Source organism: Clytia hemisphaerica, unplaced genomic scaffold (genome assembly GCF_902728285.1).
Source record: "Clytia hemisphaerica strain Z4C2 unplaced genomic scaffold, Clytia hemisphaerica genome assembly, whole genome shotgun sequence".
In the NCBI taxonomy this organism is placed as follows: Eukaryota; Metazoa; Cnidaria; class Hydrozoa; order Leptothecata; family Clytiidae; genus Clytia; species Clytia hemisphaerica.
This window is the reverse complement of record NW_027103907.1, coordinates 743,039-767,206: the sequence shown is the minus strand read 5'-3', so window position 1 is coordinate 767,206 and position 24,168 is coordinate 743,039. Positions and strand designations below refer to the sequence as shown.

At 36.2% G+C, this 24,168-nt stretch overlaps 2 protein-coding genes across 3 annotated transcripts in view; one reads left to right on the top strand and one right to left on the bottom strand.

Annotated features, from left to right (window-relative positions):
- Positions 1 to 688: 688 nt before the first annotated feature.
- Positions 689 to 8,385, top strand: LOC136809060 (ecdysteroid-regulated 16 kDa protein-like). Its single transcript, XM_067065635.1, has 4 exons — positions 689 to 810; positions 1,219 to 1,299; positions 6,539 to 6,756; positions 7,738 to 8,385. The coding sequence occupies exons 1-4, from the start codon at positions 729 to 731 to the stop codon at positions 7,819 to 7,821; spliced, it is 465 nt and encodes a 154-aa protein (XP_066921736.1). The 5' UTR covers positions 689 to 728; the 3' UTR covers positions 7,822 to 8,385.
- A 606-nt stretch (positions 8,386 to 8,991) lies between these two features.
- LOC136809058 (uro-adherence factor A-like) overlaps positions 8,992 to 24,168 on the bottom strand; it is a 28,742-nt gene continuing 13,565 nt past the window's right edge. The window contains exons 1-10 of one of the 2 annotated variants that reach the window (XM_067065634.1): positions 18,463 to 19,210; positions 17,513 to 17,639; positions 17,127 to 17,272; positions 14,702 to 16,999; positions 14,221 to 14,353; positions 12,904 to 13,751; positions 12,519 to 12,574; positions 12,098 to 12,198; positions 10,464 to 11,875; positions 8,992 to 10,216 (exon numbers count right to left, since the gene is read on the bottom strand). In XM_067065634.1, the coding sequence (XP_066921735.1) occupies positions 9,093 to 10,216; positions 10,464 to 11,875; positions 12,098 to 12,198; positions 12,519 to 12,574; positions 12,904 to 13,751; positions 14,221 to 14,353; positions 14,702 to 16,999; positions 17,127 to 17,272; positions 17,513 to 17,639; positions 18,463 to 18,775 (6,558 nt within the window). In that variant the 5' untranslated portion in view covers positions 18,776 to 19,210 and the 3' untranslated portion in view covers positions 8,992 to 9,092. Of the gene's footprint in view, positions 10,217 to 10,463; positions 11,876 to 12,097; positions 12,199 to 12,518; positions 12,575 to 12,903; positions 13,752 to 14,220; positions 14,354 to 14,701; positions 17,000 to 17,126; positions 17,273 to 17,512; positions 17,640 to 18,462; positions 19,211 to 24,168 lie in introns of those variants that run through there. The other variant, XM_067065633.1, reaches the window with a different exon arrangement.

Sequence of the window (24,168 nt, the reverse complement as noted above, 5' to 3'; positions counted from 1 at the left end):
ATGACGTCATCAATCATGACGTCATTATCAGGTTTTCTTAAGATATCTCTAATTATACTGAGAAAGAATTTAAGTTACACCGAATACGGTATTCTACATCCAAATACGCTTCCAAAAATGTATAGTTTGTTATGGTTTAGGGACTGGAATTGGGGTGGAAAAATTAATGCAATTCTGGGACATGCATTAAGTTACCCGAGATTACCATGGTGGTTATGTTCCTTGAGACATTAAATTAATTTTTTATGAATAGAAAGTAGTTTTAATAAAATCCGCTGGGAGTTAATCACCGTGGCAATAATTTCAAAATGAGGCAAGTGATGTTCGTAAAGCAATAGACGATATCGGCTTAACGAAATTCTCCCCGAATGATTACCCATGATGCATTGCGCAAAAAAATTCAGTAAGTCAATATTGTCAGTGAAAATTTTTGCGCAATGCCTCATGGGTAATCATTCGGGGAGAATTCGGAAAGCAGATATCGTCTATTTATTGGAACCAACCTGGGTTTTTTTTCCTAGTAGCTTTAGGACTCAAAATGAACATTTTTGCAAAATTTCAGCCACATATATTTTCTTCAAGGTAAAAGCATAATTCTACTGAATTTTTAACCTCTACCACCCATAACATATAACACCTGCTATTCCGCTAAGTAGAACTTGGTATTGTTGGTGCCATATGAGAGAATTTTTTTTCTTTTCACAAAAGTTTTATTAGCAAAATAAGCAATGGAGAAGTTGTTATTGTGCTTGGTATTTTTCGTTGGTGCTTTGCGCGCTGTCACTATCCAAACGCAACCGTGTGAAGGAAGTAAGTTATACTCTGCTACAATTCATTTTAGCAGAAGGCGCCATACATGATTACATCATAATTTCATGAAATTTAACATAATTTTGAAATAAAGACTTGATTTGATAATTATATATTTTGGAGGTCATGAGGGGTTTTATATGCAAAGTTAGCTGGGTTTAATCATGTTTCATAATAAAGTCCTAAAGTCTGATTTAGACAACCGTTTGACCCCAAAAAAATCACTTGTACCGTTAATAAGGTTCAGAAATTTTCAAATCGTTTCGAAATTATTTTGTCAAGATATACACTGAATCACATCAGCATAGATTCTACCCCTCCCCCACTGGGGAATAAAAGGTCAATTCTTTGAATGAGATAGTGAAAACGAGTAATAAAAAAATATCTTCCTTTCGTTTTGTTTTTCAGTCAAATCGATGGCAAAAGTAACGAGTGTCGGTATCGAGCCTTGCACCGATTACACTTCCAAAGAATGTAGCATCCCTGAAGGTAATAAACTTGTTTTTTACAAAACTTATGAAATTTTTCTAGACTGTCCGCCTTGATAGTCTTGCTTCCCAAATAATCCACAATGATGTTTCTACAACATTATTTAGACATTAGATAGCAATATTGTTTGGATGTTGCCTGTTAAAAGAAATAGTAATTAAATGGTACTTAATACGTACGAGAAAATGTCTGATAACTGGTTTATCGGTGACCCAAAAAAATGCACTTTTTGTGTTGGAAAAAAGCGCAGGGCACTTTTGTAGCAAATTGACGTTAGATTGCTTCTACCGCTACAATGCAACAACATCTTTTTGTCAATTTATATTTTTACATCTAAACAATGTCAATTGAAGAAATACATGGTCAGGAAATCGGGTTTGCGCGAGACCCGAGGTTGAGATTTTTTCTATTTTGGTCACGTGATCAAAACGCATGGGTAAAAGTCGGCGGAGAAGGAGGAGGCGAAGGTGCTACTTTAGGACTGAAACTTGTAATTATTTCAATTATTATAATTTATTAACATACTTTCGGACAAAAATAATTAGTCACCCAAACAACAACAAAAACAAAACATTTTTTTCCAAATATCAAAACAAACAATTTTCTTTCAAATAGAAAAAAATGGTGAAGGTGAATGGAGATGGATGTGTCTTCCCTGGCTGTCCTGTCTATCGTGGTTCTCCCCAATATAAAGGAGTAGGTTTGTTCAAGCTGCCTTCTAGGCCAATTGATGCTGAGTGGAAGAAAAATTTGGTGGATGTGATAAAAATATATCGTGTTATTGACAGTGATTTAAAAAAGAGAATTGAGAGATCTAAAGTTTGGATATGTGGGAAGCATTACAAAGATTCTGACTTTGAGTTTACATTAAGTGGAGTGAGAAAACCAAAGTTAAATGCCTTGCCTACAATCAATCTTCCTGAGAAATCTCATGAAAAAAGTGTAACTACTCCTCGAAGGGTACTTGTTCGTGTGCCTCCACCACCTGTTGCAGACCCAACTCCGGTTGTACCAGTGGTTGAAGAAGAAACTGATGTTGAGGTTGTTGTATTTGAAACTTATGAGGATTTCAAGAGTCAATGTTCGAAGTGGAAACTTTCTAATTGGAAGGTTGTTTTCACTGGTGAGCAATGCTTTCTCACTTATGAGCTTGAGGATTCCAAGTTTTCCATACCAAAACTTGAAATCATTATAAACTCATCTCTTGATTTCACAGTGAGGGTATATGGTTGGTATTTGCCTGATGACCACAATGTTTACAAACAGCATAACCGGTCCATCAGAAAGATCTTATTAACTGACTTCTGCTCAGATATTTTGAAATTAGAACTTTGTAAAGGTGTTTCTTCTGCCACTGCTCCAAAGTCAACATTGCATGCTATCCCTCTTAAATATGACAAAGAAGTTCAAGTTCCGTCAGAGATTCGTTATAGAAGTGATGTTTGCGAAGTTCTAGTTCCAGGCAGTAAAGAAATATGTAGAATTTGTAATTCCTCAGAAAAGAAGAAAGATGTTAAAGACAAAAGTAACCTCACTCCAGCTTCAAAGTTTGCACCACTATCAAAGACGAACCCGCAGAAAGTCATCTTAGCCCTGCAACAAGAAAGAGCCCTAACAAAGAAGCTAACGATTGATATTGAACACCTCAAAAATGAAATGGAGTCTAAAGGTATTGCTGTTTCGTCTGGTATGGCTGATGATATCAATGCCATTATGAAAAACCAAAGTGAAGATTCATCGCCTTTCATGAAGCTTTTTTGGCGCGAGCAGAAAAAACTGTCTTCTCAGGGAAACTATGTTTACCATCCCATGATGATACGCTTTTGTCTGTCTTTAGCTTCAAAGTCAGCCAAGGCTTACGATGAGTTGCGAGATTCCAAAGTTTTAGTCTTGCCAAGCAGAAGAACTCTCCGTGACTACAAAAATGCCATTCGACCAACCGTTGGGTTCAATCATGAAGTTGTTCAAGAACTGGTAGATTTGACAAAAGATTTTGAAGGCCACCAAAAGAACATCACATTGTCTTTTGATGAAGTGAAAGTCCAAGAAGACCTTGTTTTTGATAAGCACACTGGGGAACTTATCGGTTTTGTTGATCTTGGGGACCCTGATATTAACTACTCTACTTTTAAAGAATCGATACTGTTGCAACTCATTGTCTTGTCTTTTATGTGCGTGGTATATCAACAGATCTTAAGTTCAGCTTCGCTTACTTTGCCACTGTTGGTGCCACGGGCTCTCAATTGATGTTACTTTTTTGGAGAGCTGTCTCCATACTAGAGCTGACTTGCAAGTTAAGAGTAATTGTCACTGTGTCTGATGGGGCTTCATTTAACAGGGCTTTTTTTAAATGCCACAAAGAGTTATCCCAGTCTTCCTCCAGTGTAATTTATAGGACAATAAATATATTTTCCCCAGAAAGAAGGTTCATTTTCTTTTTCTCAGATGCTCCACATCTTATGAAAACTATGCGAAATGCTATCTACCACTCTCGCAGGGATGGCACAGGGACAAGAGATTTGTGGAATGGAAATCCAATTTTATGGAATCAAATTGTGCATGTGGTTCAAGATGACATGTATCGCAGTTTGAAGTTGCTGCCAAAATTATCTCTGGCACACATCAACTTAACTTCATACTCTTCAATGACTGTCAGTCTTGCAACACAGGTTTTGAGCTCAAAAATGTCAAGTGTCATCTATCGCTACTACCCTGAGTACAAAACCACAGCCGACCTCTGTCAATACATGGATTGTTTTTTCGATTGTTTTAACATCAGGTCTCAGGAGGAAGGAAAATTGAAAAGAAAAATCTTTTTAGAACCATTCCGAGATCAAAATGACTGGAGACTTGATTGGCTCCAAAACGTTTTTTTGGGTTATTTTGATAGTTGGAAGAGGAAGGTCTACTCGATAACAGATAAGACTGATAAGGAAAAGGAGAGAATGTTTATTCCCCATCAAACCTATGAAGGTATATGTATAAATGTTAGCTCACTTGTTGAATCAGTTAAATTCCTCTTAAAAAGTGGTGCTGAATTTGTACTGACAGAGAGGTTTTGTCAAGATGTTTTGGAAGAATATTTTGGTCGTCAAAGATGCATTTCTGGCTTCAATACAACACCTAACGTTTTTCAGTTTGGGTACAATGCAAATGCTCTCCGTGTTCAAAGATTCATAACACCCACTCGAACTGGCAATACCAAAGGTGTTCACAGAGGAAAAAGGATGCCGTCTTGGACAGTTGTTGACAGCCGACCACTGAAAAAAAGGCGACACGTAACAATAACAACTATTAATTTCAATAAACCAAGAGAACTTAACAAATACACAAATTGCAGTTTTAGAGATGATCCTTGACCCCTCACTAAACTGTGTATATTATTTTTTGTAGCAAACAATGATCATTTTTCAAAAACAAAAGAATCAATCAACAAAAAGCACTTTTAAAGAAAGTCTGTGAGACAATCTCATTAAACTGCATTTGTTGTTAATTTTGCATGAATGCAAATTCAAAAAAAAATTTGAACACTATAGTATAACATCATGTAACTAACAAGAACAAATCTAACCCATAATCATAGAAAAAAAAAGAACATTAACAAAAATATCTTTAACAAGCCAATAAATTTTCAACAGTTTTTTTTATCGTTATTTTTCTTTAAGTTGTTTCGTAGACTCCCCTTTGATTTCTTGGCTTTCTCTTTTATTTTGTACTTTTGAATGATATCTTTAGCAAATGAAAATGAGCGCACTCTAACATACAACTCTATCAAACATTTGAGTAATTCTGTCAAAATATCTTCAGGGACATTGTCAAAACTTTGAATGATATTTTGATAATGGCCAACAACAGTATCATTTTTAGACAGAACACTTACAATGAAGGGTATATCGATCGATCTTATATTAGCCTTAGAGGTCTCTTTTCTGAATACTTTTCTGTTTCAATGAAAATGGCTTGAAAATCTTCATTTACACAACATAAGCCACCCCTGTTTTGAGCTTCAATCAATGTCTGTCCTTCATCGCTAACGATACCATTTTCTAATATACTTATAATGGCCTGGTTACGTGTTTTGGAAAAATTTTTGTTTCTTGCCTTTTTTACTAATTTACGCACAACATATCCTGACAAGTATTGCAGGGCATCTCTCTCAGTCTTAGAAATGGGCTTGACTTGGTTTTTTTCTTCATCAGGCTCAGCTTGAGGTGATTTATAAAAATGGACAATCTTCTCACCTAACCTTGTTATCAAAAGAGTAGCAGCAGGAAATGATAAGGATGGAAAGTAACTGCAAGAATCAAGGGCAAACGCATCAAAAAAGCTGTCGAGAAACTTACCAACATTTCCAGATTTTTCAAGGATTTTGAAAATTTCTTTGGCTTCTTTAATGAGCGTTTCACAGACTTGGTTGTTATAGCACTTGAAATTATCTCGAACTTCTTTTGGATAGCAGAGGTCTTTTTCAAGCTCTGCTATGACTTTCTTGATCAAGTCATGCAACGAGCCACGATCTAACTTAGATTGATAGTAATTTACATAGTTATACTCTACATGCATGCAAGACATGTGCCTCGTTAACCCCCCTTTTGATTTTGTTATTTTACCACAATATTTACAAACAAATTGAGGTTTTGATGATTCCCCCTTCTCTTCTGAAGTAGCTTCACTAGTGGAGACTTCTTCGACCATGCCCACGACACCCAATTCGAGATCCTCATCTAAAACCTCAAAGAATGCAGAAATATCCTCATTGGGGTCCAGTAAGTCAAATTCTGTATCAGATTCAACCATTTCTTCAAAGATTTCAGTTCCAAGGTGCTCAGCCATCTTGTTTCCATGAAAAACAAAAGGTAATGTTTACTTTTTTGAACAGTCCTAAGGTAGCAGACTCGCCTCCGCCGAAAACCTACCCATGCGTTTCGATCACGTGACCAAAACAAAATGAACTTCAACCTTTTAGCCGGGATTTCCTGACCAGGTAGAGAATTCAATTGACATTGATCTAAAATACAAGATATATTGTACTCTTTTTGACCAATCAGATTGTAGATATTTTTTGGATCGCCGATAAGACTCTGCTAACAGGAACTAAAGAAGTGGAGAATTCCAGATAAAGGAAGGACGAATTTACCCTTTTAGTAGACAGCTATAGAAAAAGGAGTCTCCGGGTCACCGTCAACTGCGCTTGCAAACTTACAAAGTTTTGATTAACGCTGATCTCTCTGTTCTGCAGGTACAAACAGTACCATAGAAGTTCACTTCACACCAGCTACTGATCTCACAGACTTGACCACAGATATCCATGCTAAGATTGGACCAATTTGGGTCCCATACCCCATGGATAAGAGTTTGGTTGATGCATGTAAATCGGACTTTATCAAATGTCCAATGAAAGCTGGAGTTGATAATTATTATCATTTCTCACTTTTGGTCAGCACCACTTACCCAAAGGTTAGTTTACACCCCTGTTTCTTTTACAACTTACCCAAAGATATGTTAACACCCCTGTTTCTTTTACAACTTACCCAAAGGTTAGTTTACATCCCTGTTTCTTTTACCACCTACCCAAAGGTTAGTTTACACCCCTGTTTTTTTTACCACTTACCCAAAGGTTAGTTTACACCCCTGTTTCTTTTACAACTTACCCAAAGTTATGTTAACACCCCTGTTTCTTTTACCACTTACCCAAAGGTTAGTTTACACCCCTGTTTCTTTTACCACTTATCCAAAGGTTAGTTTACACCCCTGTTTTTACAACTTACCCAAAGGTTAGTTTACACGCCTGTTTCTTTCACCACCTACCGAAAGGTTAGTTTACACCCATGTTTCTTTTACCACCTACCCAAAGGTTAGTTTACATCCCTGTTTCATTTACCACTTACCCAAAGGTTAGTTTACATCCTGTTTCTTTTACCTCTTACCCAAAGGTTAGTTTACACCCCTGTTTATATTATATAAACACAAAGAGAAATCACCGTTAAGTCAACCATTGTCTCAATGGAGCTAGTAGCGAATCGCTATATACATTCTTTAATGTTCTTCTGGTGGGTCATTGCCTTTTTAATCTTGAAGCACATCCCATACTTTATCACATTTGGAAGCCCCTGTGTCATCAAACTCCTAGTAGATCAATGTATCATTAACTTTTGAAGTACTCACTGTCGTTTTAAAATTATTGTACATCCCTGTCTCGCCGAGTTTAAAGTAAAACCTTGCCACGTGGAATTTGCTAGCCCCTGTTTCTTCGATCTCCTAGTACATATCTCCATCCATTGCCTTTGAAATACACCTCTATTTTATCCCATTATCACTAACCTTGAGCTACACCCCTGTCTCATCAAGTGAGAAAAATAAAACTATCTGACTACATTTGTACACCCTGTGCCTTTTTACACCCCTGTCTTATTACACATTGTCTCTTTATTTCTGTAGTTAAACCTCAGAGTTCGTTGGCAATTATTTGACGAGAAGAAACAAACTCAAGTTTGCGTTGAATTCCCAATCCGTGTTGTCTAAAGAAAGTTTTTTTGAATGATGTAAGCAGACTTCAGAATTCTTTTTTTTAATGAATAATGTCTTTCTTGGTTTTCTTTTTCTTTAAATATTTTTTAAGTATTCAAGTCTTTATTTTGTACGTGGTGTCTAAGAAAAAGCAGAATTTACCAAGTCACTCTGATATTTGAAACAGAAACTTTTGAGCGTCTTTTTACGTTAAAGTTCATTTTCGCTTTTATATCTAGACACTCTGTAGGTGAGCTTTTCTTTAAACGATAATTTTACTTAGATATTAATTTGTACTAAATTTATTTTTTTATTCAAAAATTGACAAATTTTTCTATAATTATGGTGGTAGTAAAATAGATTGATTTCAAGGGACTCATTTTGAGCCATCCATTTTAACGAATCGAACTATTGTGTTAAAAATGTCACTTAGAAAGGACATTTTATCTTGCAAATTTATTTTATATGAAATTATTTCTACAAAAAATTATTTCTTCATATTTTTTATAAGCTATAAATAGAATTATATAAAACTTCACGTAGAAAAAAATACAGCAAATAATAAAAATGAAATTAAAATATCAAAAAATTCTCTAAGATAAAAAAATGCACTAAGACTGAACAGAAACTTACTTCAGAGGTGGAATGATTATTTTGTGTCTGAAAGTTGAGGATTTAAAAGACATCAATTAATGTCTTCTACCATGTGCTTACACAGCACTTTTAAAGAAGAGAAAATAAAAGAAAGTAAATCTCTCGTACTTCCGCTTGAAACTCAAAAAATTCTTTGGTTAATTCTGCAATGTCAGCAAAAGAGTCTCGTGAAAATACGTGATAAATTTGAGTCATCAAATATTTGCAGTCGATGATTTTGATTGAGGTTCTAACCGTTTTATTTCTTATAAGAACGTCAAAAATTTTCGAAGTCTTCGGATGTTCTTAGTTTTTTGGATTTGAAGCCTAAAAATGTTCTTAAAATGTTCTTATTTTCTGCATTTTTTGAGCATTTTGATGTAATTTCTTAAGAAATTGCATGTTTTTAAGTCTCCAAAGCCTTAGTATGTTCTTAAATTTTTGGGCCTCGAAGCCTTATGTTCTTATATAGTTTGTTCTTATAAAAACGTGTAACCGTTTTATTTCAAGTGGATAAAAAAGATATCTGTACCCAGCTTTTTCCATTTTTTATAGCTCTCATTTTGTCACTAAAATTTCAGTTAAGAAATGAAACATAAGAAAAAACTGAACTAAACTTTATATCTAAAAAAAGGAAAATTCAAAATGTACATTTAAAACTTGTCGACCGACTTAAATTCACGCCTTAGGTACCGGCGACGATCGGTCGTCGTTTTACTCGGCTCCTTTTCGCCACTTGAGTGCCAAGATCGTATTGTACTTAACGGTTTTGTGGATCTCGAAAAGCCATTTAAAGTGTTTAAAGTTGAAGTACTCCGGGTGAAAGTCGAGCTATCATTCATCTCCGTCGGTTGAATTGTCGTTGATACTGACTTTAATTGTCGTAATCGCTCAAAACGTTCCGAAATTCTTTGTCCGGTCGTTTTGATAATCGGAATATCAGACTCGGAACTGCTGGATTCACCGATCCCGATATCTCTTAAATCTTTTTTACTGTGACTATATTTCTTTTGTCGTGTGTTATTTTCGTTTTCTACACTCGCATCGCTGATATCAGCCAATGAAGAGACAGCGCTGAAATCCGATAAACCACTGAATTCCGATTTTGACTGGCCGTCATCCGAAACGGATTCAAATGTACCTTCACGCTGCATTTTCCTTAACCGATATTCTTTGATGCTGAGTTGCTTCTCTAAAACGGGATGCCTATCTCGTTTGATAATGATGTCATCGTCCGAACTTAATCCACTGGATGCAGAAATAGTGCTATCACGTGATTGACTTTTTGAAGGGTTTCCTTTAATGTCAGAGGAAATCCCTGATTCTGAAGCTTTTCGAGATGTAGAAGTTTTCAGCTCGGAAGTTGTAGATTGGGAGCCTTTTCGTGAAGTTGACTGTGATCCTTTCCTAGAGCTGGATATACTTTGAGTTTGATCTTGCACAAATTGCATGTTTTTGGAATTTGAAGCTTTTCTGGAAGCTGATGATTTAGATTCAGACACTTGCTGATATGTTGACGATATTGCGCCCGTATTTTCTTGGGTTTTTGAATTTGATGTTTTCCTTGAAATTGTGCTTTTGGATTCTGAATTTTGCCTTGAAGTTGAGTTTTGAATGTTAGATGTTGTCGAAGTAGTTTCTGGTATGTCTTGTTCTTGCTCAATCGTGGTAGCTTGTTGTAGGTTTGATTTTTCAATATCGTTGTTGTTAAGATCCTTGTTAAGTTCGTCATTTGGGTGATGTTCTAATGTTGTGATAACGTCTTTTTTAGTATTATCTACAATTGGAAAAGATGAACAATTATAAGCTAGCCTTGAATCCATGATTCGAAGAACCGTTGAATACTTTTGGTTTGCAACTTAGAAATAAACAAAAATACATAAACGCGTAAACATTTCCCTATAAAAAATATTAAGTAAGACCATAAGTAGGGCACTTGTAAAAAGATTATTCACAAACTATAAGAAATAGATCAACTTGTGCTTTATTTATGATCTTTAGATGGCTATTGACGAATCATTTACCTTCTTTAATTTCTGTTATTTCTTCCTTTGAAACATCTTCTTCTCCTTTCTTTGACATGCTAGCAACTTCATGCTCATTTTCATCTTCTTTCTGTGTTTGTTGTTTGGGTTCCCGCGTATTCTGTTCGACTTCTGCTTCATTTTCCCGCGTTTCCGATCCCTGCGTTCTATCCTCTGACGATAGTTTCCCTGGCAACTCCATAATTGAAGGGATAGTGGCTGGCTGTAAAAGACTCAATCGGCTCGTCGAAGAAACTTTGGATAATTTGAATGGACCTGTTCCATCTGCAGTTGGTGCAGCTCCAAAACCACTTAAAGAAGTCAAGCTTCCACTCAAGGAAGACTTCTTCAATTTAAAGGGCGACTCAATGCCTGGGGGCCCTTGGGATGGGCCAGTTATTGGCTTAGTTGCAGGTACCAGTGATGTTAGAGAAGTCAAGCTTCCCAAAGAAGGTTTCTTTGTCAGTTTAAATGGCGACTCTTTTGGTTCTGGTTTTGTGACATCATCAAGTTGCGAGGTGGATGCTGAGGATGACAAACTCGTGAGAGAGCTCAAACTTCCCAAGGACGGTCTTTTAGTAAGCTTGAAAGGTGATTCTGGTCGTTCTATTTTTGTATCTGACTGATTGCTGGGAGCTGGTTTCTTGATTAGTTTGAATGGTGAATCGTTTGATTCTTGACTGACTTTTATTGTCTCTGCTGCAGGCGTCAAAGAGGAAAACGAAGATGTGCTATCGGTAAGAGAACTCAAGCTTCCCAATGACGGTCTTTGTACAAGTTTTGATGGGGAGGGTGTTTGAGCGGGCGTAGTAGTTGTCATTGGCTTTTCCGTTGCGGTTTCTATTTGTGGAGCAGGAGTCTCTGGAGAAGTTTCTTTACTCATTGTTAAAGATTCTTCAGAGTTTTTCGGGTCGTTTTCGGCACTGACAGAAGATTCCATTGATACTACAGAAGCTGGCATTTCAAGTGGATTTTCCTCTTTTGATGGTGACTCGTTGATTTGGTTGGATTCTAAAGCTTTAGGTGAAAGAACTTCATTTTCGATTAGCGCTAAAGGCGTTTGAGTACCTGCCAAAGGAGTTGTGCTGTTTTCAATAGATTCAATGATGTTTTTTTCTTGTGTTGCTAAATGTGCCAATTCAACAGTTTCCACGTCCTTAGGAGCTTCAATATTCCCAATTGTTTCTTCTATATTGGAGGTAAATTCAGAGGGTGTAGATTCGGCTTTGTCTTCATTTACAGATGGTTGAGGACTTTGATTGGTCAATGGTGTAGATTGTGCTTTTTCGTCTTCGAGAGATGGTTGAGGTCCAGTCTGCTCGGAAATATTTACACCATCATCCAGTTGACTCATTGGTGATGTTATTGAAAACAAACCCATGTGAGATTGTCGTTGGTTTAGATAGCTTGACCTATGGAAATAAACCAGGGATTGGTTAGTTGAAGTAGAAAATCTTTTAAGCGAAAATGTTAGAGCTTCTGTTTTTAAACCTTTTCTTGTGAGAAAATGCGTCAAGAAAATATTAAGAGCATCATAGTAAAGAAATCACTAAAAACAGCTGAATTTCAACTTAAATTCACGGATTCTTATTATAGGGACGTATTGAAAGTCCGCTAATGGAAGAATAGTTCACCTTCGTTTAGTTTTCTTTTCCTCAGCATTTGTCTTCGATGTTTTGGCAGGCATTGCAGACTCTGCTGGTTGTTGATTTGCTTCCTCCTTGTTCTCAATGTCCTGAAATAAATTAATCATAGAAATAGAAGTGGTGAATGAGTAGCCGAAGGCTTCGGTGCTACAAACAGAGGTCCCCAATCTTCTCATGGCGTAAAGGATTTGTTACTCCTTTCAAATCTTATTTTTTAAACCTAGCATTATTGTCAAAGATTTTCTTTTGTCCTCAATGTTTTGGATGTATGTTTTATTTTCCGATCGACAACCCTATTCAATATTGCTGGTACGTGTACGTGTACAAATCATTTGCATTACATTGTGAGATCTGTAAATGAAAAAATATAGTAGTAAAAATTTGCATTAATCAGTGCAATTTCACGTACCTTTGTAGTATCAGCTTGAATTTCTGCAAGTGCTGTCTCTTGAGTTTGTGGTTGACCTGAAATTCAAAAACATTCAATCCATTGATTTACTATCACTGTAGTGATTTTCAGTCGTTTTATTCAAAAAAACTTTGAATTCATGCTTTAGTTTAGTACCACTGTGCCTGATTGATTTACAGTTAACTCAAGCTAATGGGAAGTCTAATTTGTTCGACTCTTAGAAAGATTGTCAAGACGGGAATCGAGAATTTGATCGAAATAGAAAAAAGTTGGATAATAGACATGCGACTTTTACTTTGTAAATATAATAAAGAGCTTGAAGTGACTTGATTTCTTTGAAGTTTACGTTCAAACTAAACATGCTCTTCAAACCAAATAAATTTACTTTGTTCTGTTGCAATATCTTCTTTGGCTTCAACATCTTTTGTCGAAACTAACTTCTCCGGGTGTTCTGGGCTTTCAACCATTACATCGGACGTGACTGGTGATTTTGGGGGAGTTCCATATTCGCTAATGGTCGGAGAATACGCAGATAAGGAGTCGGTTGCTTGGTCGACGGATAGATTAGAAGGAGATCTCTCTTTTCTCTCTGATTCGTCGTCATTCTTTTCAACATCAACGTTATCTATACCAGGGGTTTCCACTGTATTCGAAGTGTCTGCATTAACGTTACCATCGGACATCACGCTTTCAACAGTATGGTTTTCCTCTGATTCTGCTTGTTCGATCAATAAAGAGATTCGACGAGTTGTTTCTTCTACTTCGTTATCAACATCCCTCACACTTTCCGCTACATGGACACCATCTGTGGCTAAGGCAGTAGATACGGAGTCAGTGTCAGGAGCATTTGATACAAGCTTAGGGTCAGTGCCTAGACTGCAGGCAGCAGACTCGGAGTCAGGGTCTTTTAAAATTACTCCAGTGGCTGAAGCAGGTACTGTCTCTGTTAAACTATTATTGATCTTATCAATATTTTGACAGTTTAATAACATTTTATCAACGTCTTTTCTTGTCTTCTCAACTTCTGATACATCTTCGGGTGAAAATGTACGCACGCCTGTATTACCACCCTCGTTTGGGGAAGGTAGGATTGCTCGGGCGCCCGTGTCACCGCCACTTGTACCTGTTTTGAGTTCTTCAAGACTGATGTTGGTGTATTTGGCCACGTATTTGACAGCATCGTCGTGTGTTTCGAGAAGAGATGAACTTCTTCGTGATTCACTGGAATCATTCCTGTATAAAGTGAAGGTTTTGATTTATGTTTATGATTTTTTGTAATAAAGTGGGTTTAGTTAAATTGTAGATTGGGAAAAAAATTGAAACAAAAGCTTTCAGTTTTAGATAGACAGTAAATTAAAATTTTTCCGATCAGTTTAAATCCCGTCCTTACGAACTCATTCGTCGTTTTTCAAAAAAATAAAAAATGAATTGAATTCAAGGTAAAAACTGAAATCTTCTTGAAATATTTTTACAATTTAGTCGATTTAGAACTTATAGACCTCCCTTACACCTAAACAGCACAATATTAATGCTTTACAGCAAGCAACGATGTACCATTTGGAGTAGTTCAAAATTTAGAGTCTGGTCAGCGGTGATCTTTTAAGAGGACGAATAGACTTAACTGCCACATGGTCATTAAAATAAAGTTAGATGAATGTGGAAACAACGTCGAGGGATGTTCGAGAAGGCAGGAAAATCTTACCGACTTCTGGGTTTTGAAGATGTTGGTTTGCTACCCATATTCATGCTTCCATCAAATGAAATACCACGTGACAATGAACGAATGCCCCATCTTTCTTTCGTGGCCTCAAATTTGTCTGTTGCCATCAAATCACCTAGGGAATAAGGTGTAAAAAAACTGATTGATTAAACTTTATGCTGATAAATAAGAATTACCAAACTTGTCCGTTGCTATGAAATCGCCTGTTAGTGAGAAACTCGATATTTAAAGAAATTTAACTTCAATGAGATTATCCAGCGCAAACTTTGAACTGACAAAGCAGAATCAACAAAGCTGTTAAAATCGATGGAAGACATATTTCAACTTTTTTTAACTTTTTCTCTTCAAATTGACACAATACAATCAAAAGTTCAGAAATATGAAATTTAACCGATTTTGTGAGAGATTTTGGAAAATATATCGATTATACAAATAAATCCAACCGAAGTAACATTGGTCTCACCTTTGTCTATTTTCTTTTTCTGCAGTTTATTGGTCTTTGACGTTGCTGGGTCGTATGCAGTCTTCAAGGACCCTCCTGTGGCCGCAGTAGTCTCCCTGAAGACCTCATCATCCGAATCAATATTGGTTTCAGTATCCTCTTGAGGGGCTTCTTGTTTCGTGAGATTCAACAGTTCCTCGTACATTGATTGGTTGATCGATTCAATCTCATCAAACATGTCATCTAAATGTTGTATCTTCAACTCGTTCTCTTTTTCAATTGGTTCCAAGAAGCTTTTCAAGTCACGTGGCTCACTCTTGATTGGTTCGTTCTGATCATGTGACTCGTCTTCACCAATGAAAAACGAGGGCTTCTCCCCATCGGGCGTCATTTGATCCAAACGTGCGAACAAATCATCGTCGATCTGACAATCTTGTTTCTTCTCCACTGCTAAATCACTGTCTTCACAAACCACTGATACCTCTGCATCTTTCAAACAATCGAAAATATCATCAGTAAGGTTAGCACTAAATCTCACTTTTTCTTGCTCCATAATATCCTCTTCAATTTCGTCGCGCGACCGATCAGGTGACCGGAACTGGAGTCTCATTTTCTCAGCACGTTTTTCAGATGGTACAATTTCATCCTCAAAAACGAATAACGATTTTCGTTGAAGTTCTTGTAATTTGATTTTTTCTTCGTCTTTTTGTTTTTTACGACGATAAACGACGGATTCCAACGCATCGTCGTCTTTCTTGACGTCGTCTTTCGTCTTATCAGCCGTCTTTTGCAAACGTGGTGATGTATTGTCGTCGTCATTCTTTATCCGGCGACGTCTAAATCGTTCCGGCGTTTTTTCGACGTGATTGGTTAAATCAGCTGTCATATCCTGACTCAATTTCGAGATATTTTGGTTCTCTTTCGTTGTACTTTTTATTTCAGTCAGTTTATTTGGGCTGTTGAATTTCGAAGTCGTTGTTTGTGATAAATTGTCGGTTTTCGTTTCCGTCGATGACGTCTCTTTGTTAGCGTCGTCGTTTTCGTCATTTTCGCTATCTTTCCGTAACTTTCTCCGTCTAATGCTACTGGCCTTGTTGTTGTTTTCCTCACTTGTCGCTTTTCCTTCCTCTTTTTCCCCACCCATGAAACGACGAAAAAACTTCGACGTCAAACTACTTCGACCTGATGTCGGTGTCGGAGACGTTGTACCGTCATCGCGTCCCACCGCAGATGGTTCACTGCTGTGGTACTTCGCTTTAATGATTTTGGATGCGCGTTGAGCTAGCGAGCGATCGGGAACAATAACAGAACTGAAATCGTTCGTCGTCGTGGAAAATCTTTCCGTTTTCTCTTTCTGCTCTCTTTGTTCCTGTTCCATCTGTTTCCGACGCAATCTTTCCTTCAACGGTACATTATGTCCTGGAATATACTCATGAAAACTACTACTCGATTTATTCTTCCTTATAGAATCATCATCGTGAAAAGACGAATTTCTTTTAGAATCTTTCGATTCAGATTTACTCGTATTCAACAAATTCGATTCTTTTTTATCCGATTCCTCTTCATCTAACTCGAGTTCATACATGGTAGTCGGTCTTGCTTTACTCGATACATGCTCGTCTCGATATTTAACTCCATTTGTATCGGGTTTATCGTCTTTATCGATATTACTTTCATTCGATTCCTTTGCTTTTTCTAATTCTAGCTTTTCTTTTGCAAGTTTTTCAGCCCGCGAATCATTTTTTCCACGACTCTTACTTCGTTTAATAGTCGAATGTTTTATACTATCGAATAATTTGTGCGTTTTGGTTTGTTTTTTATCCGTTTGTGCCGTTTCTTCCTCGATTTTATTTGATTTTTGCGATTTTCCTTCTTTATCTTTGTCCTTCTTTCCTTTCGATAGAAAAGAATCCTCTTCTAAACTTTTCCGTTTCTTCTTCCTATCCTCCATTTCCGATAACAATTTCCGTTCTTTTTCCGGCGAATCCTTATTTTTCCGTTCCGATTTCCAAGACGAGGAATCTTTTGAGGTCGTGTATGAAGAAAATTTTGTATCTTTTTCACTTTTACGCGTTTCCTCTTTTTCTTTGTCGATAATTTCAGATCGTAATGCTTTTATTGAATTCGTAGATGTTTTCTGAGGCGAGGGCGTACTTTCGTTTTCAGCCTCCTGAACGGAAGCTAAACTGATTTCTTTACCACCCAACTTACGCCTTCCTCTGGGTGTTTCGACGGGTTTGGGTTTTGGAGGTTCCTCTGTAGTGTACCATAAGATGGAGTTAGGATCTTTTACGACGTTCTTCTCAAAAGCCTCCATGCCTAGAAACAAGATGAACCATATATTGATAAATTGCTTAGCCGTTTAGTTTTACCCTTATATTTTCTCCCCTTTGTGTCCGGAAAAAGCCCCAAATACCATTTAAAATACCATGTAGTGTAAACATACCTTTATCTCGTACTTTGCGTCCATATTTATCAGTTGGCGTTTTGGGCGGTGACACCCATTTGGTGGTGGGCGTGATCTGATAACTGTATGGTGATCGCGATTCAGGGGAATATTCGAAAGAGTCTTTCGGGTAACGATGTCGACGTCTAAGGATCAGAAACATCTTGGTTAAATTTAACTTTATATTGACGTTAAAAGCGTCAGGACGTTGACAAAAGTGTGTTAAAACAACTGACACCAGACGAGGTGCCCTGAGAATTGCGACTTAGCAATAAGCATTCCCTGTAGACAAACAAACGCTTTTTCAAATCTTATAACGCAGTTATTATAAAAAAGCACGTGTGGGCAAACTGGTTGGTAGACAAGGTTGGAAAATGAATTTTTACCTTAACGCTTCCACAGCTTTTTCCACAAGACATCCTCGATCGACGTAGCGTCTCCACTCGTCTTCCGTTGAGACGGGATCCGTGTCGATCAACGTATCGTAAAGTGATACGTGTTCACGTTGCCGTCCTGTAATGAGACGTAGAGTAAATTGTCAGAATATTTATTCTTAAGGGATAACAAAGGTCCACATTACAGTCGATTCTCTCTAATTCGATCTTAAAGGTATAAAAATCTAATTCGAATTAAAGTTACTGTTTCCTATTACAAATAGAATTTTACATAAGGTGAGAAATCATTTTTCAGTGCGAATTACAGAAATTTTTAAATACACGTTTTTTTTTTATAAGAACAAGCTATATAAGAACATAAGGCTTCGAGGGCCAAAATGTTAAGAACAAGTTAAGAACATTTTAAGGCTTCGGAAACTTAAAAACATGCATTTTCTTAAGAAATTACATCAAAATGCTCAAAAAATGCTGAAAATAAGAACATTTTAAGAACATTTTTAGGCTTCAAATCCAAAAAACTAAGAACATCCGAAGGCTTCGAAAATTTTTGACTTTCTTATAAAAAAAAAACGTGTAAAGGGTTTCAAATAAGTGAGAGTGTTGGGACATTTTTATTTTTTTACTGTACCAAAATGCCGATTTTCAACCAACCCGGTTCAAATCGGCACTAACAGAGACAGCTGAACTCTTTCTTATCTGTATTATCATCAAACGCTAATTTTAGTGGGTTTTTCACTCAGGCATTATCGGTGTCACTCTAGTTTGAAGGGTATCATTTTGGATAATTTAACTCCCTCCAAGGGTCTTATTCTAGTCTCCCTATAGGATTGGAAAAATTTAAAATACAATTTTGACCACTTAAAAAGAAAAACAGTCCCGCCCGTTAAAGTTCAAGGATTTTCCAAAAAAGCTTTTATTTTGGATACGAGACTAAACCCTACTTGATGTAAAACTGTCTCTTAAACCATTATCATTATTCGATTTATCGGACCAACTTGTTCGAAACAAATCATTAGCCGATCGATAATTATCGAAAGAAAATCGTAAAACATCATTTGTAGATCGGTAAGATTTCGCAGTAGGCTCGTAATTATTTCGATATGTATACGAGCTCGTTCGTCGTAAATCGTTAATGGGATCTGCCGTAATTTCGTAACAAGTACTGCGTGTTGTGCCGTAACTATACGGATTGAATTGATTATCGGAAAAATACCGATGACTCCGGTAACTTCTTGCAATTTCATAAAGCTCCATCTTTAATAATGTTAATCGTGCTTAAAATTTAACTCAATTTCCAAATGAATATAGTTTGCAAAGCGTGCGATTGTCATTCCCAACGCTGGTAATTTCACAAGTTACCTGCTCCAAGCTAACTCAATTTGCAAGGACAAGATATAGCTTGCTAAATCCGATTCCTTTATATTATAATGACCCTGTGTTAGCACGTCACAAAAATGTTATTTTCCAAAGAACATGCACTTGAAATTGACATCTGCCATACGTGGAATGCTAGTTCAGGGTTGTTTGTTAAAGTGGCAGCAAAATCATGGTACAATAACACATAAATGGTTATTGATTTTAACACAAGTGCAGTGTTTTTTCGTTCAAGACTTTCAATATGTGTCAAAGTGACACGAGGTAGAGCTGTCTGAGTTGCGTATTTAAGAACCTCCTCATTTTTAATAACCTGTATTTGATGAAATAACAAAATGTAGAGATGTTAAAAAATTACATCCTCTTCATCTCCCAAAACCAAAAATTCCCTCAAATGTGTTAAAAATCAATATTAGTAGATGCCATTTATAGGCTTAAAATTGTAAGACAAGTGCAAGAACTTTGTTTGATTTTCTCACAATTTAACCTTTTCTTTATAAACAGAATATTCACCTCAGACAGACATCTTTGATTTCCTCTTTACTTTCTTTCAATGCACTACAACGTTCCTCGCTTTTAAATAACAGATGCAAAACTCAAAATTTCGTCATCAGGATATATCGAAAACGTAGTTTGCCAGCGTCTAGTCGCAGAGCCGACTTCTTCATCCCTAGTTGGAGGTCAATATCCTGATTGGAGTTAAGCCGAAAATCAGAAAAGCAAAAGCATATTATCATTGTAGTGAGGTTAAATAAGAGGCTATTTATGACATAAGAACGTGTGTGTCAACTTAACAAAATCCTAAAATCTTATGTACAGGTGGACACACACATTTTCACATCATAAATATAGCCTCATGGATTTTCATATGCTCTCATGAATACCAGAATCAGAGTAAAATCTATTAAATAGACACTTAACTGTATCCCCCATACACCAATACACCAACACCCTAAAGTGTGCTGCTCTTAACACGATCACGATAATCGCCAAAATCTGTTCATCCAAGTAAGAAAATGCAGAAAATAGCCTAAAAGATGCACCTCGCCTCAAATCCTGCCTAAAAAATATCACATATCACGCCTCAGAAAGTTTGCTCGTGAAAAAATACTCTCCTCAATCATGATGTCATAATGAAAGGTCGGTAACTGATCGATAACGACCAACTGAATCCTCTAAAAACAAAAGCAATACGCTTTGCATCGAAATATGATTCACTCAAACCAAAATTGTGGTATCAAATGATTAAATGCAAGAAAATAGGTTTGCAAGGATTTGTGGTTAAAAACAGGAAACAGTGCTTAAACTTTTCCTTTCAAAACTCGCTTTTTGAACCAAGTACACACGCAAATAAATCCATAGTGACGTAAAAACTTCCAAGACAATTCTTTAAACACGATCTCAAGGACACAAAGTTAGATGACATATGACGAGAGGTTTTTTACTAATGCGATTAGAATTGTTCAAACCGTCAGAAAAGACAGTTTTAAAACCGACGAGCACGTAAAAGTTCTTGCAGCTCCGGCGAGTTGGGTCTTAGAATCCATAACATTTTCTACATAGTCGTTAAAATAAAACATTGGTAGAAAAGGATGCAGTTTTCAGTGAAATATTTAAGGAATTAATAATGCGCTTGAGTGCTACAATGGGACGAATATTAATAAAAAGGTTTTGCTTTTCGTGCCCTTTTGATCGCACTACTTTTTACGGGCCATCCTTTTTTTACCACAATATTTAGTCAAATCAATCTCATAGTACAAAACTCCACTTCAGTCCCGTCCAACAAGTCAAAGAAATATACGAAACTATTTTACGAAAAAATAGCATTAAGTAAATCAATTAAAAAGTAACAAACAGAACAGCAAGAACCACTCAATTTGACTATTTTGGATCGGTACGTTCAACTGAGGTGCCCATGTAGCGCTCAACTAATTTAAGCATCAAGTCCCACTCACTCGCTACTCACTACTTTTGTTTCTAGGATATGAGTCCTTGACTTTCTCACTAGTAAACAGTTTACAATAGACTCAATGCATAGCAGCAAAGTGTAGAATTTAAGACTCTCATGACAAGATGACAAGTCGAGGTTGAGTCAATGAACTAAAGAATAAATCAAAATGCACTCTCCACTTTTTATAGAACAGACTTTTGTAATCCCTGCTTGTAACAAACATAATTCTTAAACCATCAAATTTTCCCTGGATTCTATAGCTGTTGGTTCTTTTTAGAGTTGAGATCAGAAAATAGGGCTTAAATTCCTGATAGGTCAGGGCCCAATTAAAATCATGTAGCAAGTTTGACCAATACGATCCATTACATTACAAAGGACCATGGAAATTCAACTTAAATCACAAACAAGAAGACTGATACTTTTTCTTTTTTTGAGACCAAGACCAGCAAGTGGAAAAGAGTTCGACAAGAGAAGTCGCCACCACCACAATATACAATTTGAAACATCAACAAAATTTTACGGAGTTGTTCAATACTATAATTTTCCGTTTCCAAATTTTCTAAAACCGGAATAGTTCTAGAAATCAAGTATACCATATTTTCCCTCTCATCATATAGATGGGCCATTTTTAGAATAACTGCTGTAGAAAAATTTCCTGAAATCCGTCAAACAGAATACAGTGTATACCAATCTATTAAAAGAGCAGTGCATATGAAACAAAGTGATTCATTTTCACCGACTAATTTCGACTTATCAAAGTTATTTCATAGTAATACAAGATTTCCGCTCCAAATATCGCGGCCCCTATAAATTTATCGATTGAATAAAAAAGTAGAAAAAAGCAGCACATAGCTAGCTTCAGCCTCCTTATCAATCCAACTCCTTAGTCCATGAAGATTTCCGCTAAATGTTACGACTTGTAAAATGAGTGACATTTCATTAAATAATTAAATAACACTTGTCAAACCTGAATACCCTCTAGGCCCCTCTAATCCATCCCATTAGAGGATATTTGAATAACGGAAACAAAGATTTTGTTTTTGACTATTCAGTATAAAAAAATGAATTACGCCCTTTTCATATTGCAGTCAAAGTGAACACAGTTGTCTTCTGACCAACCAGCAGAATTTCTACCCTTCTTTAATAAAAACCTATGCTACAATTATGGTTGAAATATACTAACATTTTAGTGTATTTTAACGTTTTTTAGAATTTAAAGTTCGGGCGAAAATTGCTATTTTAGGACTTCTACTTTCATTTCAATTTTAGAGGGGTTCGGTGGCTTCTAGGCTATATTCCAAGCCTTATTCAAGCAAATTCGAGCTTTTAAATCCTGAGATCTTAAGTCTCGTGTTAAAACTCAGAGTTAAAACTCTACTTCCCAACTGTAGTTTACGGCACTTAAAAATCATCTGTGGTGTTAAAAACTTCGCCGGTAAATCCCCTTTGTCTCAAATATTTTGTCCATGATTGTAATGCAGGAATTATCCTAACAATAAGCCTCCTAACTTATGTCAAGAAACCTTTCATTCAACTTCCGTAACGTACATATAATGTTAGAAGATCAAAACAACATATTGACCCACCTAGGTCTACATATTCTACTGTCAACCTAACCGTTCATCTAAACTTTGTCTCCAGAATCTGCTGAAAGAAAAACTCATGTCACACCGACCATTATGGATCTTGTTTTCTAGAACTCGAAAGAACACTTTCATAATTAGTAATGGAGCCAATGACTTAATAATTTAATAAACAATTATTAGCAAGCTACATACAACAAATAAGTATGATACCCTTAAACGTTATTATGAAAAGTCTACAGAGCAAATTAGATTGTTTTAAAACAAGAGGTACCTAGACTGTTCAAACTTTTCAAATTCAAATATCTAAACACGCAGAAGCAAAAAAGATTTTTTCTTTCTTTTCTTTATAGACATTTTCACTAGAGCATAAAGCATCTACCAGGTACATTCTACTTTGAACAGATAGAAATGATTTATAGCAAGTCACAAGATATTTTTTTTGTTTCCTAACGGCTGGATGTTAAAACAGTCACATTATATAAGGTTTAGCGGGACAGTTTTTTTGTAAGAACGTCAGTTAGCTCGATACATTTTTCGATATAAATATCAAAGAAATAGACTCCAGATAATAGACTAATTAGCCGCAATAAACCGTACTATCTTCAGAAGCAAAACAGGTCGATTTTGATGCTGTTCAAATTCCCTCAATTAAAAAATTATTAAAAAAGAATTTAAGATCGTTAGATTTGCGTGCGATCTATATCTTGTCGATCCTCGTAAATCCTTGTATTAAAATGCTTACATGTCAAGAGGAACAGAAGTCAAAATAGATGTTCAGTATGACTCTATTTAATGCAATTAACAGCACTACAGCGAAAATGTTTGATAAGTTTACGTCCACCAACTCTGAAAGAAACTTGATGTTGCTTGCTAGTTTCGTTTTTTATTTACAGTACAAAGAATGTTAACGAAGAAATTACGTCCTCTGACGTTCATGTTGATGCTTCAAAAAATGTTTGACATTATCACACCAAAAATCATAACAAGACAAAATGGATAGAATACTCACAAAATGCGGGGGAAATGATAAGAACATTTTAAGAATATTTTCAGTTTTAACACCCATAATTTCTCAACATTTCCAGCGTGGGAGAAGACGTAGGGGCCTAAACTCAAGCAGCCTTATTTCGGAACCCACACCTCCTAGTTCATGGGAACATCACTAATTTCCAAAAAAAACTAGAAACTAAAGATCCACAATCCAAAACAATTCCAAACTTTCTTGAAAAAGCCAAAGAGTTCAACATCAAAATCACAATTCCAAATTATACTAACAAACCAACGGGAAACCAACCAACCATTTCAAGTTCGTCGTTTTAAGACGAACTGAAATATATAGACAATGATTTTTCAAAAACCGCTAGTGTCTAGTAATTTGGGATATTTAACAAATTTTGAAATAACAATGTGGTTTTCAACGCTAATCAAAAAGTAATTTTCTACTTTACGATCTTTAACAATATCATGTAGTTGCAAGAAGTGTTTGTTATAAGAAAGGTTCTGTGTCTGATAGAAATAATATATACTTTCTTTGATTAAGGTCATCAAAAATAAAGATAAACATTTTGATGTCACCTCCGCACCCACCAAAGCAGAGGCTCGGTGAAATTGTTTTAGCCAGTGAGGATAAAATGATCTAAATGCCAATAAGACCTGACTCTGATTGGCTTGGGTTTCAAGCTCTATTGTTTACTCTAAATCCAGCAAGATTTTTCTAAATTTCTAAATTTTCCGCT

Excerpts from the sequence above, each read along its gene's own strand:
- LOC136809060 (XM_067065635.1), top strand. The coding sequence starts at position 729 with ATGGAGAAGTTGTTATTGTGCTTGGTATTTTTCGTTGGTGCTTTGCGC. Across the intron at positions 811-1,218 it reads AACGCAACCGTGTGAAGGAA|TCAAATCGATGGCAAAAGTA; the intron begins GTAAGTTATACT and ends TTTGTTTTTCAG. Across the intron at positions 6,757-7,737 it reads TCAGCACCACTTACCCAAAG|TTAAACCTCAGAGTTCGTTG; the intron begins GTTAGTTTACAC and ends TTATTTCTGTAG.